Source organism: Gossypium raimondii, chromosome 3 (genome assembly GCF_025698545.1).
Source record: "Gossypium raimondii isolate GPD5lz chromosome 3, ASM2569854v1, whole genome shotgun sequence".
NCBI lineage: Eukaryota > Viridiplantae > Streptophyta > Magnoliopsida > Malvales > Malvaceae > Gossypium > Gossypium raimondii.
The window spans coordinates 24,941,509-24,960,025 of NC_068567.1; the positions used below are offsets into that span (position 1 = coordinate 24,941,509).

Sequence of the window (18,517 nt, forward strand, 5' to 3'; positions counted from 1 at the left end):
TAATAACTAAGTAATAAAATGAAAATTTAATAAAACAAAAATCCCTCATGTTGTCCATCTTTCTCCACTGAAAATTAGAAGGGAAAACCTCCATGGAAGCTTGCTAATTTTGGCTAGATATTCCCCTTGTATATCAAGAAAAGCCACGTTCTAAATTAGATCGGGGGAAAGATAAAGTAGTGGACTGATCAGTCGATTTTCTCCGTAATAATTCGAGGTAAGTTCGTATGTTAATAAGCATTACATTATATGTGTTTTAAATTCTTTATTATTATAATTGTAATGATATGACTCTACAGAAATACTCAACGAAGATTCGACGACTTGTGGATTGGATCCCGATTGAACCTTAGGAATAGATAGGATACAAATGACATGTCATTAGGGGTTATCGTGTTTTGGGTGCTGGTCTCGTACATCCTACCGATGGCTGAGTTTTTGGCATGTGTTGCGGTTAGTTTACAGCTTGTGTGAGCAACACCATGTAGCTATGTATTGACTCACAACTTGTCTGAGCAGACCCAGTGATGGCTCGAGAGTGAGCGCCTATATGAGATATGAGATAGAGGTGGTTTCGACCATGTATTGGCACTTAGTGTGCGAGATACCCGAGTATCCGATAGTATTCCAAATGGTTCAATGGGCACAGTGATGATTTGAGGTTACATGAGTTCAATTCGAAGTAGTACAAGTATTTATGTGAAATACGAGAAGTGATTTATATTTCATATATATAAATATATGGCTAACATGATTGTCATTATGTGATAGGCTTTGGGAAAACAAATTAAGTTGCATCTATACTTTTATTTTTGTTTACCTAAATTATGGATGATTTGGTAAGTATTATTTATTAGTCATACGAACTTACTAAGCTTAATTACTTACTCTGTTTTAATTTTTGTGTTTTATAGTGATTCAGAAGCTCGTTCGGTTTGGAAGTTGTTGGAGATCGCGTCACACTATCAAACTCTTATTTTGGTGCTTTGGACTTTATATTTTGGGTTAAATGGCATGTATAGGTGTTTTGGCTAATGTTGCCTATATGTTTTGATGTGTTTTAGCCATTTAATTAGGCTTGAAAATGATATATGTTTAGTTATGTAAATATGTATAAATGGCCTTTCGATATGTGGTGTATAGTTGCTATATGAATGCCTTGCTTGTGAAATTATGTTTGGCACTAAATCATTGGGATTGAGATGAGTATGCATGATAAGTTAGGCTCAATGTCTCACATATGAGTTTGACCATTTAGGTATATTTTGGAAGTGTGATTGGTATGTTTTAAAATGGTCAAGGGATGTGTTGATGGATATCGTGTCATATATGTGGAAAGTACATGTTATAAACTTGATATTGGTTTGTTTTGAGTGCCTATTTATGCCATGGTTATATACAATTTGATGTGTATAGGTTGGTACCAATGTGGGTGAGGAATATGGCTTGGAAAATGGCCTATTTTTGTCTACACGGGCAGAGACACGAGCGTGTGTCTCAGCCGTGTGTGACACACAACCAGGTGACATGGCCGTGTGTCCCCTGATACTTCTTTAGAAATCAAGTCAGTAGCATCACACGGCCTGGCAGACGGGCGTGTGGTTGGCCGTGTGACCCAAGTCAGTGAGTTACACTAGGTTGAATACAGGCTGGGACATGGCCATGTGATCCCATTTCGAATGCCCACACGGCCTAAGATATGGATGAATCATTTTGATGATAATCAGTTCGATCTGTTTTACCAAGAAGGTCTACGGTTCGAGTCCGTATAGCCCTATATTTTTGAATTTTCTATTTTATTAATTTTTATATTCATTAAATTTATTAAATTAATAAAAATGAAATGAAAATGATTAATTTAAAAGCTTTAATTGTTTCTGCTAGACCAACATATTTCCCCGGGGAATCGGTAAATACTTCCTCTACGAAAAAAGGTTGTGATAAGAAAAGCTCAATTTTTGCGCTCTTGCTACGGTTAAGCAATCCTCTTCGGACAATTCGTCCAACTTAAGGATAACTATAATGTCCTGAAGTTCTTTGTAATGTTGTAAGGTTTTCTGAACCCTTTGTGTAGTTTCATAATGTTCTTCACCTACGATTTGACGTTGGAGCATAGTGGACGTTGAGTCTAAAGGATCTACCGTTGGATAAATACCTTTGGCAGCTAATCCTCTTGATAGTACAATAGTAGCATCTAGATGCGCAAATGTTGTGGCAGGGGCAGGGTCGGTCAAAACATCCGCATGTATATAAACTGATTGAATAGAAGTTATGGATCCCTCCTTGTTAAAGTAATTCTTTCTTGTAAAGTACCCATTTCGGTACTAAAGGTGGGTTGATAACCCACAGCGGAAGGCATTCTACCCAATAAGGCAAATACTTCGGATTCCAGTTGGATAAAACAGAGGATATTGTCTATAAATAGAAGTACGTCTTGTTCATTAACATCTTAGAAATATTCTGCCATAGTTAGGGCAATCAATCCAACTCTCATATGAGCTCCTAGCGGTTCATTCATTTGACCGTAGACTAAAGCCACTTTTGATTCTACAAGATTTTGTTCATTAATTACTCCAGATTCTTTCATTTCCATGTAAAGATCATTTCCTTCACGAGTCCATTCACCTACTCCGCCAAATATGGATACACCCCCATGAGCTTTGGCAATGTTGTTGACCAATTCCATAATGAGTACAAATTTACCTACCCTAGCCCCCCAAATAGTCTAATTTTTCCTCCACGACGATAAGGAGCTAAAAGATCGACTACTTTAATTCTTGTTTCAAAAATAGATAATTTTGTGTGGGTCCATTGTGTGGAGAAGTGTGACACCCCAAACCCAACCGGGACAGACTGGCTCGAATTCGAAGCATTACATTAGCCACTGAAGTGACTCTCCAACTAACGACCACCTGAAGCACACCCCAACCTTATAACAACTCATTTATGACTAATTAATTATCATTTATTAATGCAGAAGTAATTTGTGAACCATTTTTTTAAAATTTTTCTAAGTATTTAAACCTAATAGTATTTTGGTCATTTTACCACCTAATGTTAAACTATCCCGATTTTATTTCTAAATAGTTACCGACCTTCTTTTAGTCAAATTATGCAAACCCTAAAAATTTCAGCTTAATTTGAGTTCATTTGCTATGTCTAATTCAAGTTTTATTATTTTGGACTAAATCGTAACTTTTACAAACTTTTAGTAAATTTTCCAAATTAAAAATTAAGAGTGTTTCTATCAAATATTAACAGTTGCAAGTCTAATCCTAAAATATTACCAAGTTTCCTTATAATTAAATGCTTCAATTAATCTAATCAAGTTTTAAGACTAAATTATAAATTAAGCAAATTAGAATACCAGATTACAAAAACCAAAAATCAAAACCCCCCCAAAAACCCACACGACCATGTCCCCAGCCCGTGTGCAGAACACTGCACCTATTTTTTCAAAAATTAGTTTTAATTACCCGATTTTACATACCCATTAAACTTGAAATAGCTACAATTAATTACCATAAACATTCACACATCTCCAATTTAACTTATTTACAACAAATATGCAACAATTAATCAAAATTTAATACCTAATTACATGCTTAGCAAGCACCAATTAATTCACACAAGCTACATACCCTAGTCACAAGCAATCCACTCCATGGTAAGCTTCAATTGAACATTGTTAGTATAAAATACATGCTTCATACACCGTGTTATCAACCACCATACGAACACTCATAAACATACCATAGATCAAACATCAATTAGACATAAAATCATGTATTAAAGCAATTATAAAATCACCAAAATTAAAGTCTAAAATTTAATATCCAGTGTCCATTACAAGTAAAACAACACTAGTCCCAAAAGCATCACAATGTCCATATATAGTCTCTAAAGTAAACTTCTTAAGCCACTACTGAGCCTTATTCCTGGATCGCCCTTGCACTCTCTTCTCGACTACTTATGCTTGGAAATTCTCTGCACAAAACGTGAGGGTGCGAGCTTAAAAAGCTCAGTGGATGATAGTAAAAACATCAAGTAATTTGCACCCAATCATGCAAAAATCAAATCAATTAAGCATTAAATTTTTAGTCACAACATGTTAACATTTTACCATAACATCACATGCTATTTCAAGAATTAAGAATCAATTTTTCCATGGCATGTAAAATCATCTTTTAACACATAAACATTCAATTATATTAGCATAATCAATCAATTATATTGGCATAATACATCCATGGAAATAAGTAAACGTGTAATCAATACATTGGATAAATAGATCTCTGAACTCCCACAAATCAAATACAGTTCTCTGAATTGAGTAGTCGAAGCCACACACTCCCTTATAGTGCCTCAAATAACTCAATGAGTGGAGACTCAAGCTCACCACTCCCTTATCTACTCTAAACAAATCAGTCCACTAAGAGCCATATGCTCAAAATATCACAAATAATGGTGAGTACTCACAAATCCTATGGCATGCTAACTATATACAATGGATCCACCATGCAATGTTTCCAATATAATCATACATACAAGGCATAAAATCTATTGTTTAATCATTTAATTTAGGATGTTAAAATGCAAGTAAGATCATGTTGCTAAGCAATTTTAACATCAATAAAATTAAGCATAGCAAATATCATTTTCCCAATATTCATATGCCAATTACAACACCTTTATCAAATGTTTAATAAATCAGCAATTCATGCTCATAATATCAATTTATTCCATACAATTTAATCATGCTAAAAGCATAATACACAACTTACCAAACCAATTGCCATTCTGCTCTTTTATAAAATAAAACCTATTTTTGGAAATCCAACCATCCAATATGCAATTAAGTCATTAATAACACCAATTAAACCTTTAATAACACATAATCATGCCAATTTACCGAATTTCCCTTAATATCACCCACCTCTACACTTAAATCTTTAAGCAAAAATGTGTTCAAACAAGCAAGTTTGAGCTTCAATTCTGATTTTCACTTTCCTCCTCTCGATGTGAAGCTTTAACAGAGACAAAGTAGGCATTACAAACTAACAATAGCAATAAGAAACACGAAATTTGATAAAGTATACGAATCTAAATCATTGCTCTAAACTACCTTACCAATGTTGCACAACTAAGCTGAAATATGGAATTCCACAACTAAACTCCCTTTTCAACACCTCAAACCACTTCTAATCTTCATTCCTTGTCCAATAACATGTATCCTAAGTGTTAATTTCATCATTTATTCCATTTCATAATTTTCTGGAAAAATTATCCATGTTCTTGATCAAATTTGAATTTCTCAAAATTGATCCATCAAACATGTTTGATCTTTTGGTTTAAGATTAAAACCTCTTATAAGACCTATTTTGAGCTTAGACATCCTTTAATATTTGGATTCACACTCAAAATTAAAGATCCACTATTGTTGATCCTCAAGTTTAAGAAAGAAGAAATTAAAGTTGAAAATCCATTATAATCACTTTAATTAACAAATAATAATTGAAATCAACTTAGAAACAATTTTAGAGATGAGGATTACCTTCAATTAAACTCAAATAATTGATTTGGAAGCTTGAATCAAAATGCTTAAAGAAATTCGGATGACTTTTTGCCCAACTTTGAAAATTATTTTGAGAGATTTTAGAGAGAATTTTGGGAGAGAAAAGGTTTAGATCTATTCTTTGATATTTGGTTTATGAAAACAAGCAAAAAAAAAAAAGAGAAAAAGCTCTCAATTCGGGTGAAAAATGAGTGAAAAGTGAGGTAGTTACAGAGTTTTTAAAACTGAAAACCCCACCTAATTTTCAAGTTTTGGGGAATTTACCATTAGGCCACTCTCCCTTTTCCCTTATTTTACAATTTGCTCATTTCCCTCCAAAATTCCAAAAATATGGTTTATTTGCTATAAACCCTTTTACACATTTCTCTTGTTTTTCAAATTAGTCCTATTTAATTAATATTTTAAATCACCCAATGAAACCCCCATTTAAATTATTTTTAAATTCTAATTTAACTCTAAATAATTATTTTTACTCAAAATTATTTAAAACTATAAAATTAATTTTTCTAAAATATTTTTATTTTTGGAATATTATTTATTGGTTTTAGATGAAATTAAGTTAACTAATTAAGAATATAAATTGCTAATTAACCCGATTAATTACCAATTTTCACTCAGAACCTGATAAACTTACCCGAAACTACTAGACTTATTTTCGGGGCCTTCCAAGAAGTGTAAAGCAGACTTGTGCTGGTGACTCCACTATGGAGGCCAAATATGTGGCTGATTCGAAGGCTACCAAAAAAACAGTATGACTTCAAAAGTTCCTCACTGATCTTGAAGTAATTCTTAGTATGGAAAAAGCTATCACACTGTATTGTGACAATAGTGCAACAATAGTTAATACCAATGAGATGAAAAACCACAAGAGGACGAAACATATTGATTAAAAGTATCATATCATAATTGATGCAGTTGTAGACAGAAACCTGGATGTAGTTAAGGTAGCATCTGAGGACAAACTTGTGAACCCGTTTACCAAGAATCTACTAGGTAGGAGTTTTGAGAAACACATGGAGAGCATTGGAATGTAGAATATGACTCATCTATTTCACTAAGGCAAGTGGGAGACTGTTAGATCTGTTGCCCTGGGTGCAGTATATTCGTTCGTAAACTTGTAATTTTTTTAAACAGATTGGTTCATAAAACAAATTCATCGATTGCATTAATATACTTTGTATAATTGTCCTCACATATTTTTTGCACTAAAAGCAAAATGGAAGCAAATATTGCTCATTGGTTGTCTAAATGTTTAACTAATACTAAGCGGTATTATGTGGTTCAATCGTAGTACAGAAAGACAACTTGTATTAGTAGACGAACCTAAACATTTCATTAGTCTAATCGGAAATGAGCAAACTGATTAAAAGACTAATATGTCATCTATCAAGTCAAATTGGGGAGATGTCTTGTCTTGGGCATCGGAGGGAATGACTCCCACAAGATAGAGATATAGATGTGACTGACTGGACTAACAGTGCATCGGACAGGACCCAAGAAGAATAGATGTTGAATCCGTTTATGGATTTATTCACTTGTGTTATTCATAGTGTAGCCTACTAGAAACACAAAAATATATAGACTTTTTCAACACCTTTTGAGCTCTAATTCATGCAGTTTCGTAGTAAATTTTGTCAAAATTCATACTTTAATTATAAAATAATTAATTTTCACTTAAATTATTAACATATTGAATTTTAATTATTGGTTTACTTTTTACAGTTTTGCACAAAAGGTGAAAATTGGCTCGGCAGACACCTCGAAAGGCTTGAATCGTTGGAGAAATTTTTGCATCAAGTGAACCAAGAGCAAGGCTAAATATTTTCCCAGCCAAGGATGGTCCAAATGATGATCATTTTATACACTTTATATTTAATATTTATCCAACTTAAATTGGGTTAAAAATTAAGATAAAGCCTGAAGGAAAAAGTGGCCTAGTGTGCTAAGCATTGAAGACTAATCCAACAAGCAAATTGGCAGCCCAAAATCGTCCCAATAAGCTGACTCAATCAGCTTATTTATCTGATTTAATTACTTGCAAAACAGCCATCAAAGTTTCCTTAAACTTCATTCAAACCCCTTCACTTTTTGTGCCTTCGAATATTTGTCCCAAGCTAAATTTAGCAAAGTTTGAATTATTCAAACTTGCTCCTTTTTGTGGCCGACCAAGGAGAGTGCATGGATGCTAATTATTTTCTATTTTTAGCATTCACTCCTACCTATAAATACCCCATTTTGCTACTTCATTCAACACACTATTCATTCATACATATCTCTCTTTTTCACTTGCTTTCTCTCTTCTATTCCCTTCTTTGTTTTTCCCATTCCCCTTTGTTTCATTCCCTTGCCAATTTCCCTCTTGAAAAAGAGCTTTTCAACCACCTTGGAATAGAAGCATTCAGTTGTCCGTGGAGGCCTCGGTTCAACAGAACGAGCAGAGAAGAAGAGGAGCGCACTAGTCTAGCTTCAGAGAAATACTGGATTTGCTTCCTAGTTCCCTTGTCTTTAATTTTCTTCTTTATGTTGTGATTATGAATATGAATAATTTTTGTGTTTTTGTTCTTGTTAAAATTAAAATGAATTAAATTTAATTCGTGTTGGATTGATTGCATTCATCCACTTAAATTATTAAAATCATGTTTGTGTTGTTATAGGCCTTTGTAAGTTGTTCAATTAAATAAAACAGTGCTTATGTTATACTTGCATTATAAAATATAATGTAACAAATGAATTAATTATTAAGCGTATTGAAATTGTAATTAATTGACAAAATATTTAATTAGTGCATGTTTAATCTTTTAAGGTAGTGAAGGTTAAATTAGCAATGTATTAAACGATACATTAGCCTTGCATAACATGCAAGATTATTGTGATTAAGCTATTTCAATATAAAAATATATTGTTACCTCATTTAATCTTATATGTGCTTATGAATATTGATTAATTGTTTGAATTGGCATTGAGAAATGTTCAAAAGATTGGTTAATTTAGCAAGTATGTATGTGCGTAGTTAACAAATTACCAATTTGTTGTGAAAATATCTGTAACAACATAAACATAGGTTTAGTAATTCTAAGTTAAGGAATGTAATTGATCTAACACAATTATGTCATATTGATTAAAACTCATCTTTTGAAATCGTACATTAGAATTTGTACTTATTATTTTATTACTTAGTTAATTTTAGTTTTCAAATCAATTCGTCAAAACAACATATTTCTCCCATCACCAAAGTGTTTGATTTACATTTTATAAATATTTTTCTTTCAGAGTCCTTATGGGTACGATAACTCAACATTTACTTGTCACTTTATTACTTGTTAACGATTGTGTACACTTGCACATTTCCGTTGTTCCACATACCTAAATCCTGAGTGGATGACAGGCTATGTATGTGTGACTCGTACACTTTGATGTAATTAAAAGCCTGAGTTCAAATAGATAAGGAATTGAAAGCTAGTGCGTTAGGTGTACGACTTCTATAGTATGTAATGTCATTCACAAAACTGGAATTCATAGCTCAAAACATGAGTAAATGATATCCTCTCATTGGGATTACATGATTGATGAAAAGTAAAAGTGGTTATGGGTCGTCTGTCTTTGTGATGGATGACTTGATCACTATTCGATAGTGATTGACTTTTTATGAAAAAAAATGTAATGTTTACCATGTGATAAAATAGGATCATATTGGGAGAACAATATTATCTCAAAGAGATCAAGGATATCCTATGAGGGTAACACGTTTATGACAAGGTCATTAAACGAATACTGAGTAGTTGCTTTCGTAAATGTCATTAGAGAGAGCTCAGTCACGATACTATAGTAGAATGACTTCATAACTAAATGAGTTATAATTAATAAGCGAAAAGTCGGAACTTAATTATAAATAATTTGAGCCTCAACTACATATGTCTAATTGGTCCCTCCACTAGCTTGTTAAAATTAGAAATGAATTACGTGTTTGAATAGAAATGAATGGAATGAATAAGAAAAAAAGATTGGGAAACATTCAGGAATAATTATGGTTTTCTCCGAAACGGAGAAATATAATCATTTGCAAATGAATGTAGGTTTCCAAAAATGGAAATGGAAATAAAAATGAAAATGAAAATAGGGATGATAAAATTGTTTTATATGTAAATATGAAAGTTTGTTTTGGGAAATAGAAAAATTGAATCGAGTTAGATTACATTACAGAGTATTGAGTCAAAACAGCCTAGGAAGTACTCGTAATTGGATACGATATGAGAGAGATCCAAAAACCCCTCATGGACATAAAGCGGCGGCAACCTTAGTAGGAATACTAGGGTGTGTCGTCCACCCTAGTCCTATTCTAAATAGGATGTTTTTCTATTTGAAATAAATCACTACAACTCAACAAGGGTTCTACCTTCTCTTCCTATAAATAGATGGCACCGATAGAGTTATGAGCATAACTTTGAAAGACTATTATTCTACTGAAAAATAGAGAGAATTTATTCTCAACTATTACATATATTTTTTCGTAATAACAATTTTGTCGGTTTCTATTAAAAAGATAGAATTTTTGTTTTCACCCTAAAATGAGAGATTTTTTTTATTTTTGTGTTTCGATTCAATTGGTTCGAGCCCACACTCGAAGCAGTTCATGGTACGAGAATAGTAGAGAAAATTGTTTGGTTCAAAGCCAAGAACAATGAACGTCCGCTAAGCCAAAAACACATGTACGAATTTGGTTAAGGTTTATTTCAATAAATATCACAAATTGGATCTGTTTTCAAAATTTTAATATTCCGCTATGTAAAAAAACTATTTTTAAACCGATATTTTCCAACAAAGAAAACCTAAGACAACAAAAAAAGATGACGAAAAAGACAAAAAAAATATAAGCATGCCACAAAGGAAAACGAAAACGTGCCGCAAAGCAGACGAAAACATATTATTTAAAATTTAAATTTTTTAGCTATAACATATAGTAATGAATTTTATAAGATTCTTTGAATTTTTTATTTAAAATATTATTGTATTTATATTTAATATTTAAAAAAACTAAACTTATAAAACTTGAAAAAAAACTTTTGAAAACATATTGATTTTGAAAATATTATTCTCATGTGTATACACGGATACTTGAATTAAGTAAATTACATTTTTTTAAATGAAATTTTACTCAAAAGCCGAAGATTATAGGCTTGAAATAAAGCCCAAATCAGGTTGTTACCAAAATATCATTACATCTAACATTAACTATATTAAAAAGAAAAAGAAAAGAAAAGAAATTTTACTCTAAAACTAAAGACCGTCAGCTTGAAATGAAGCTCAAAACAGGTTGTTGGCAAATTGTTGACATTGACCAAGTCTTGAAGGGCTCTCGTCTACTTGTGTCTCTATGGATCGACCAATTCGGGTCCAAATGGGTCAAATTGGGTTATATTCGGGTTTTTTTATCAAAATAATATAAAAAGATTAATCACTAAAATGGGATTGCATGACAATTATTTACAATGAGTGTTGTGTTCTTGGCGTGTGTCTCGATCATCTGTTGGGTTTTTTTACTGAGTCTTTTGTTCTCGGCGTTTGCCTCGATCATCTGTCGGTAAACAATGAGTGTTTCTGACTTCCTGATATTCAGACAAGTATACCATCTAAAAAATTAAAGCAAACCCGTAAGAACATATTTTCATAAAAAAATTTTGATCCAAGTTTCAATTTTTATTTTACTTATTCACAAGTGTGAACACATGTACTTGGTGACCCACTTATGCCAAAAATGAAATCTTGTATAGCACTTAGGATTGTAGTAGTACTAGACACCCGCCTATATCTTGCGTTTTGTTCCCCGACAAAGCTCACATACAATGTTGCCAAGAGAGCGTCCAAGCAAGTCATAGCAGAGCGCCGCAAGTTCTACTACTTTGCTTGAATCGGTTATCGCATCACTATCTATAGGGAGCCCTAATTGTAGTGCGACATCCTCCAATGTGATAGTGCATTCCCCACATGGCAAATGAAATGTGTGCGTTTCTGGGCGCCACCGCTCAACCAATGCCGATATTAAGTCGGCCTTCAACTCAAACACACGGATTAATGCTGCTGATCCAAATCCCGCGGCATCTAGTTAGGGCATAATCCATTTGTTTGGCCGATAGCTCAGACCATGGCCACGCGACCTCAACACATGGTACGCATCCTAATAACATTAAATTACGACATTAGTTAAGATCTTCCAATTAAATAAAAAATTACATGCAACTTTATGTATATACTTGTGAATAAAAAATAGAACATTTTTTACCGGCACATGAATCATCTTTGCTGTGTGATCGTCTATTATAATTATAGAACTCATTTCAATATCTGTACAAACAATTAAAATTTTAATCATCGACTTAACAAATAAACAATATAAAAATAATAACAATTATGTTTTTGAAGCCCATTTTCGTAATTAACTTTTTATATATATTTTATATAAATAAAAGTATCTTAATATTATTTTCAACACAAATCTAATTATTCAAATAAACTTATAATGTTCAATGTTATATCTTAAAATATACAAATTTGAATTTCAATATAAAAAAATACACTAGTCAAACTAATCTTAATATTAATTTCAATAATGATCAATGCTATATTTAAAACTATAGAATTTATCATTAAAAACATGTACTACCAAAACCATCTTAATACACAATTCTAATAATCTACTAAAATAAACATACACAATTCTAATAATTTTCAAAGTTAACATACCTTAATACTAATCTTATCAAATAATATATCAATAAATAAACTTTTAACACAAATCTAAACTAATAATAATGATTGTTAAAAAAATTTTAATATTAAAAATCTAAAATATAAATAATTCTAATATTAAAAAATTTTAAAATACCTTTCTTTTCGGCAGGGGACCTTCCTTCCTTTTTTATTTCAACTGTGGCTAGGGACGAGACAACCTTAACGCTTTTTTTAACAGAATGTTTGTGTGGGGGATGGGGGACCAAACCCACCCCGTTTTATAATGAAAATTTTAATATATATATATACATATAATTTTTAAAACAAAAAAAAAGTGACGGAAACCTGATTTACCGTCGAATTCGTGATTGACCGGTCACACCGATGGTAGGCCGTCAGGTTGATACTGTCGTGCTGTCAATTGACACCGACTTGACGGCCTACCATCGACACGGTCGATCAGTCACGGGTTTAGCGGTAAATCCAATTTCTTGAACCTTTTTTTCTATTTTTTAAATGTTAAAAAATTATAAATTAATTTATTTTGGTGCTGCCTAACATGTCGGCAACACCATTAAAATATATATATTTTTCATCTAACAATATAAATGTACTTCATATTTTTCTAAGCAAATATATATCGGTGCCGCCGATTGATCAGGTGGCACCAAAAATATATATATTAAATCTAATCATGAAGGAAATGATGGGTGGCAGGGGAGGTTGCTGCTGCCGATTGCTGAGGCAACACCGTGGGTTCACTGTTGCTTCTGCCTATCCTTGTAAATAATGGTCATGCAATCCCATTTCAGCAATTAATTTTTTTATATTATTTAGGTAAAAAAACCCATTATATTCTTATAATTAAAACCCTTCTTTTTTTTACCTTAAAAAAGAAAAAAGAATGGGGAAAACTCTAAGATAACTTTAGACCAACCCTTTGCCACCACCGCTAGTGGTTTTCTCTGGTTGAATAACACTCCAAATTACTTCGATTTGATTTTCTAGTATGTTGCTCCTTTTGTCGGCGGTTGTCTTTGCACTGTTCATGTCGCCATCAAATGCCTTAAAAGCTTCCAAAGTTTTGACAACTAGATACGAGTATATCTACTCTTCTCTTCTTCTTTTTTTCTATTTTTTGTTTGTATGGTTGTTGGGTTTTAATTATGCTAAAAAAATGAATAGTAATTGAAGTGTATTTTAAATATTTAAGGAAAAATGTAGCAAAATTGAGGGTTTTTAATAATTTCATAAGATTTTTGAAGTGTTTATTAGGGATTAATATTTGGTTTTGGGTTTTTTTTTTAGAAAAAATTTGACAGAAACTAATTATCTCCAAGGGAAAATGGATTTGGGAGTTGTTAGCTAAATTAATCAATTCAAAATCACTAAGAGAGGGGTGGGTTGACTTTTAAAAAATTGTGGAAGCTTGAAAGAAAAGATAGAACAATTGAACACAATGATTTAGAATGGTTCGACCCCAATTGCTTACTCCACTACCTTAGCTTTCCACAACTAAGGATTTCCCCAAATTCATTAATTTGATTAACGTACAATGTTTAACATTACAACTCTTTAAAGTTTCTACTCAAACCTTAAGATATAACCTTCTTAAAGAATGAAACAAATAAGCAAACTAAGAGTTAATCCTTACAATATTGAATTGTTTTCCAATTGAGCACAAATGAAACAAGAAAACACTTGGGCTAAATGAATAACAATGAAAGCTCACAAGTCTGTTCAAGAAAAGTATGAAAATTTAAGCACAAAGGTTGCTGAACTTTGAGATTGAATAATCTCTCTTGTTGTAGAGCATTTGGAAGCTGGTATTTATATCCTCTAAATGATTTCCAACCGTTGTGGTTGTTGAGAAATTGAATAGAGTCGTCGGGATGAAATAACTAGTGCATTAATGTCACCTATAATAACAGGTATCAATACTTTTTCTACAAGTATCTATACTATTAACATTTAATGCCCAATTTAGTGATTGTTTAAGCCATCAATATCGATACCAAGGGAATTTTATCGATACCAAATAGAAGGTATTGATACCGTATCAATACTTGATAAAAACTTTGAAAGTTAGAGCACTAATTTCGTATTGAAACCGAAAAAGGTATTGATAAAAGTGTACCATTATCGATACTTGAAGAAATTTTTCAATATCGTATCGATACTTGATAAATAATTTGAAAGACAGGATGTCATTTTGGATCGATACCAAAAAAGGTATCAATAAAACTGTGAATCTATCGATACTCAACTAAATTTATCGATACTTGACAAAAAGTACCGATATTAAATCGATACTTTTTGCCCTGGAGAATTTTTAACTTATTTGAAAAAATGTTTAAAAATTTTGTTTCACTAACTTGGCCTTAAAAGATTTTCTAAATATAAGTTCAACAAATTTTCATTTTAGATATAATTTGAAATAATTTTTTTGCTCAATTTTGTTTAAAATAATTTTTATTAAAAAACATCAAATAGCTTGGCTCAACAGGATTATATAGAGAGAAATTTGAGAGTGCGAGAATTTAGTTAAGGATAATATATAATTAAAAAATAAGAATTTATTTAATTTAAATTGAATGGATAATTTAAAATTTTAATTTTATACTTATCTAATTAACTTTTTAATATAAAATATTTTATCCATTAAATTTATTTAATTTAAATTTGAAAATTTTAATTTAAATAAGTGAAATTATATAAATATTTTATTTAATATTTGAAAATTTTATAATAAAAATTAACTTATAAAAATTCACTTAATTTAAATAAATCAATTTATAAAAATATTTGAAAACTTAATTTAAATTGAATGGATATATTATTTTTTTAGTTTTGTATTTATATTTATCTAATTTATTTTTAATATAAAATATTTTATCCTTTAAATTTATGTAATGTAAATTTGCAAAAACTTAATTTAAATAAATTTATTTATATAAATATTTTATCTAATATTTTAAAAAGTTACGGTAGATAAATTAACTTATAAAAATATTTTAAAAAGTAAATTTAAATTTGAAATAAAAATTTATTTAATTTAAATTGAATGGAAAAATTATTTTTTCAATTCAATATTTATCCAATTAACTTCTTTAATATAAAATATTTTGTTCATTGAACTTATTTAATTTAAATTTGAAAAGTTAATTAAAAGAAATTAATTTATATAAATATTTTAATAGTATTTGAAAAGTTACCCTAAATAAATTAACTTCTAAAAATATTTGAAAGTTTTAATTTATCTGGAAAAATTAACTTTTTAAAATTTATATTCATCTAATTTTTTAATATAAATATTTTATCTATTGAATTTATTCAATTTAAATTTGAAAAAGGTTAATTTAAATAAATTAAATTATATAAGTATTTTGTTTAATATTTGAAAAGGTTAACTTAAAATCACTTATTTAATATTGAATTTATTTTGAAAAAACAACCAGTGAGTTAAACCTTGACTAATATAAATCTTAAAATTAGCTTTGGATAAAGAAATGAAGTAATGTCATGGTCTGAATCCAAACAAAATAAAGGAATTAGTATATATGCTTTGGCCCAAATGAATATTTTAATTGTTTGAAATCTGCAATGCATTTTTAATGGAAGATGGTATCCAATATGCCAAGAGAAAGAAATGCTTTATAACAGTCGTGGGGGACCGTAGATAAACATCTTATTTGTTTTTAAAATTTGCATGTATAATAATAACAGCTGTCTGTTATATATAGTAACCTCCATTAAAGATATGATGATGTTGGCAGCTTCTACAAATCATCATGGTAGATGATTGTTTCCAAAGCATTTTTCTTCTTGCAACCCCAATGGCATTTCCAAGAACACATGGAGTTAAATATTGCGAGTTTTGAGGAATGAAGGGATATAAGGTTCAATGTCGAAGGAGACTTTGCAAGGACGATCGCGTAGCCATCGTCCATGTTGTCCATCCCCTCGGGAAACAGCTGCCACAAGAGACTCCCAGCCCCACTCCCTCCTTTCTTTGTCGAGTTCAACACTGTCTTGTACACGGTGCTAATAAGAGCATCTCGGAACGATGAGTTGTAGCCGGGGTCCTTTGAGGATACACCAAACTCAGCGAAGATTACAGGCATTCCTAGATATTTCTCAGCATCTTCTATATGAGCTTCCATCCATGTTGTTGTGAATTGGAGATGAGCATCAGAAATTGTTTGTGAAATCCTTCGAAAAATTCACCAAATCATCCATTTAAGTTGTTGTCATACACATGATATGAAGAACAGACAAATGAGATAGCTTTTACCAGGAATCCGCATAAATGTGAACAGAAGCAAAATCAACTCCGAGAGTCTGATGGTTCCGTATGAAGTCGGTCCCAACTTGAGTTGCATACGAATTCGGGTTAAACTGTGCTCGTGCAGGTGCTGAGGGACCATAAAATCCTTCAACTCCAATTTCAACCAAATGCTTTGCATCAAGGCTCTTAACGTACACTGCCATTTCTGCTATCCATGACTAGAAGATAACGGCAATAGTAGAATATAGTTGCCTCAGGATGCGGTTATGGTAATTGAGAGTACATACATATATATATATATGATCATATCATATCCAAATTAGCTAATTTGATTTGTCACTAGTTTTCCAAAGAAAACCGAACCTGCAGAGTATCCCCAGAGGGATCTGAGGTACATCGTGGTTCGTTCATCAGTTCCCAAGCGAAAATTGTAGGGTCATCCTTGTAAGTTATGTTGGTAAATGTATTTACTCTATTTACCACTGCCTACATGCCAGGAAAACATTAGCAGAGAAATGTCAAAACCCTTCCAACAAGCAAAACCGTAACATATAATTGAAAAGAAGTTACCTTAACGTGGGCCTTGTAGTAACTTCTAAGAGTTGGATGAGAGAAGAATTCGTCGTCCGAAGTCAAGTTGAGGCCGGCAGCCTTCCCCCACTTTACATATTGTGGCTTACCACCATATGCATCCCAGTTATTAACCAAAGACAGCATAAGCCTAATCTTGTACTTCTTTGCTTCACTCACCACAAAATCCAAGGCCTGCACTACATGTAACATTATGTAGCTTCTGATGAATTCCATATGCCACTAATCTAAAGTCAATTGAGAGTGAAATTAGTACCTTGAAAACTTCCTCATCGTAAACGGATGGTGACTTTTGAAGAGCTCGCCACTGGCCATCGTTAAAAGCCCAAGTCCGGCAAACAGTTAGTCCTACTGAAGATGCTTGTTGGAACACTTCAGAGACCTTTCCTCTTGTAGATTGATCCGCTGCCATTACCATCAGCCAGTAGGTATTGAATCCATTGACATAGAAAGGTTGACTATTAACAATAAATTGATTCCCCTTTGTCTCCACCATTTGCCAGCCATCATCTTCCACGTCTTCCATATCATATATCCTGACAATGAATACATCACATTAGAATTGTATTACAAGTGTATGCTCATGTGATTGCTTACCCTTGACTTGTGCTAAAATGTGGTGAATGGTGCTTGTAATTCCCATTAAAACCAAAGACAACATTGGTCCCCAATTTTTCAAAGAAAACCATGAGAAAGGCCAATGAAAGAAGGAAGCATCTCTTGCAAGTATCCATGGCACTGAAAACTGACCCCAAAACACTGCATTTTTGCATATTCCGAGGACAACATATTTATACGTTATCCTTAGTGGATGTCTGAAATTGATAAACAAGAAGAGTATGGAAGAGAGAATGATCTCTCTAGCTTTGACGCTAAGAAAAAATCGGTCTGCCATTTCAACCATTGCCTTTCCTTTGAAATACAGATATTATAGGGCAAGGCTCCTAGTTAAGTTTTTGAAGTGGGCTTTCAGACTTTAGTGTTCAGAGTCCGACAAGTTTTAGTTGAGATGCGAATATCATCATTACATTTCGTGGGGTGCAAGCAATCACTACTGTGCTTCATTAATGAAACTTGGACTTACAGTTACAGTATAAAGCAAAAAAAGGGGGTCTTCAATTGGCTTCTGCTGCGAAACTGTGTGAGAGAGAAAAAATGTCTCTATAAAGTGAAGAAAAGGAGAAGAAATAAATGAGCAGTGGTGATCGCATTTGCAGGTTAGGTTAGCAAAATCTGGGATCACATAATATACGTGTATTCCTTTGTATTTATAATCTTATTATAATTTTTTATAAATTCATAATTTAAATTATACTATTTTTTAATGTTGTTAGAAT

At 31.9% G+C, this 18,517-nt stretch overlaps 1 protein-coding gene and 1 pseudogene across 1 annotated transcript; both read right to left on the reverse strand.

The window, feature by feature from the left end:
* Positions 1 to 1,857: 1,857 nt before the first annotated feature.
* Positions 1,858 to 4,799, reverse strand: LOC128039927 (ATP synthase subunit beta, chloroplastic-like; annotated as a pseudogene).
* Positions 4,800 to 15,935: 11,136 nt separating this feature from the next.
* LOC105793925 (mannan endo-1,4-beta-mannosidase 6) lies at positions 15,936 to 17,968 on the reverse strand. The gene is made up of 6 exons (XM_052628222.1): positions 17,778 to 17,968; positions 17,437 to 17,716; positions 17,160 to 17,354; positions 16,953 to 17,075; positions 16,596 to 16,807; positions 15,936 to 16,513 (listed from the first exon to the last, which is right to left on the reverse strand). The coding sequence occupies exons 1-6, from the start codon at positions 17,951 to 17,953 to the stop codon at positions 16,081 to 16,083; spliced, it is 1,419 nt and encodes a 472-aa protein (XP_052484182.1). The 5' UTR covers positions 17,954 to 17,968; the 3' UTR covers positions 15,936 to 16,080.
* Between the last annotated feature and the right edge of the window lie 549 nt (positions 17,969 to 18,517).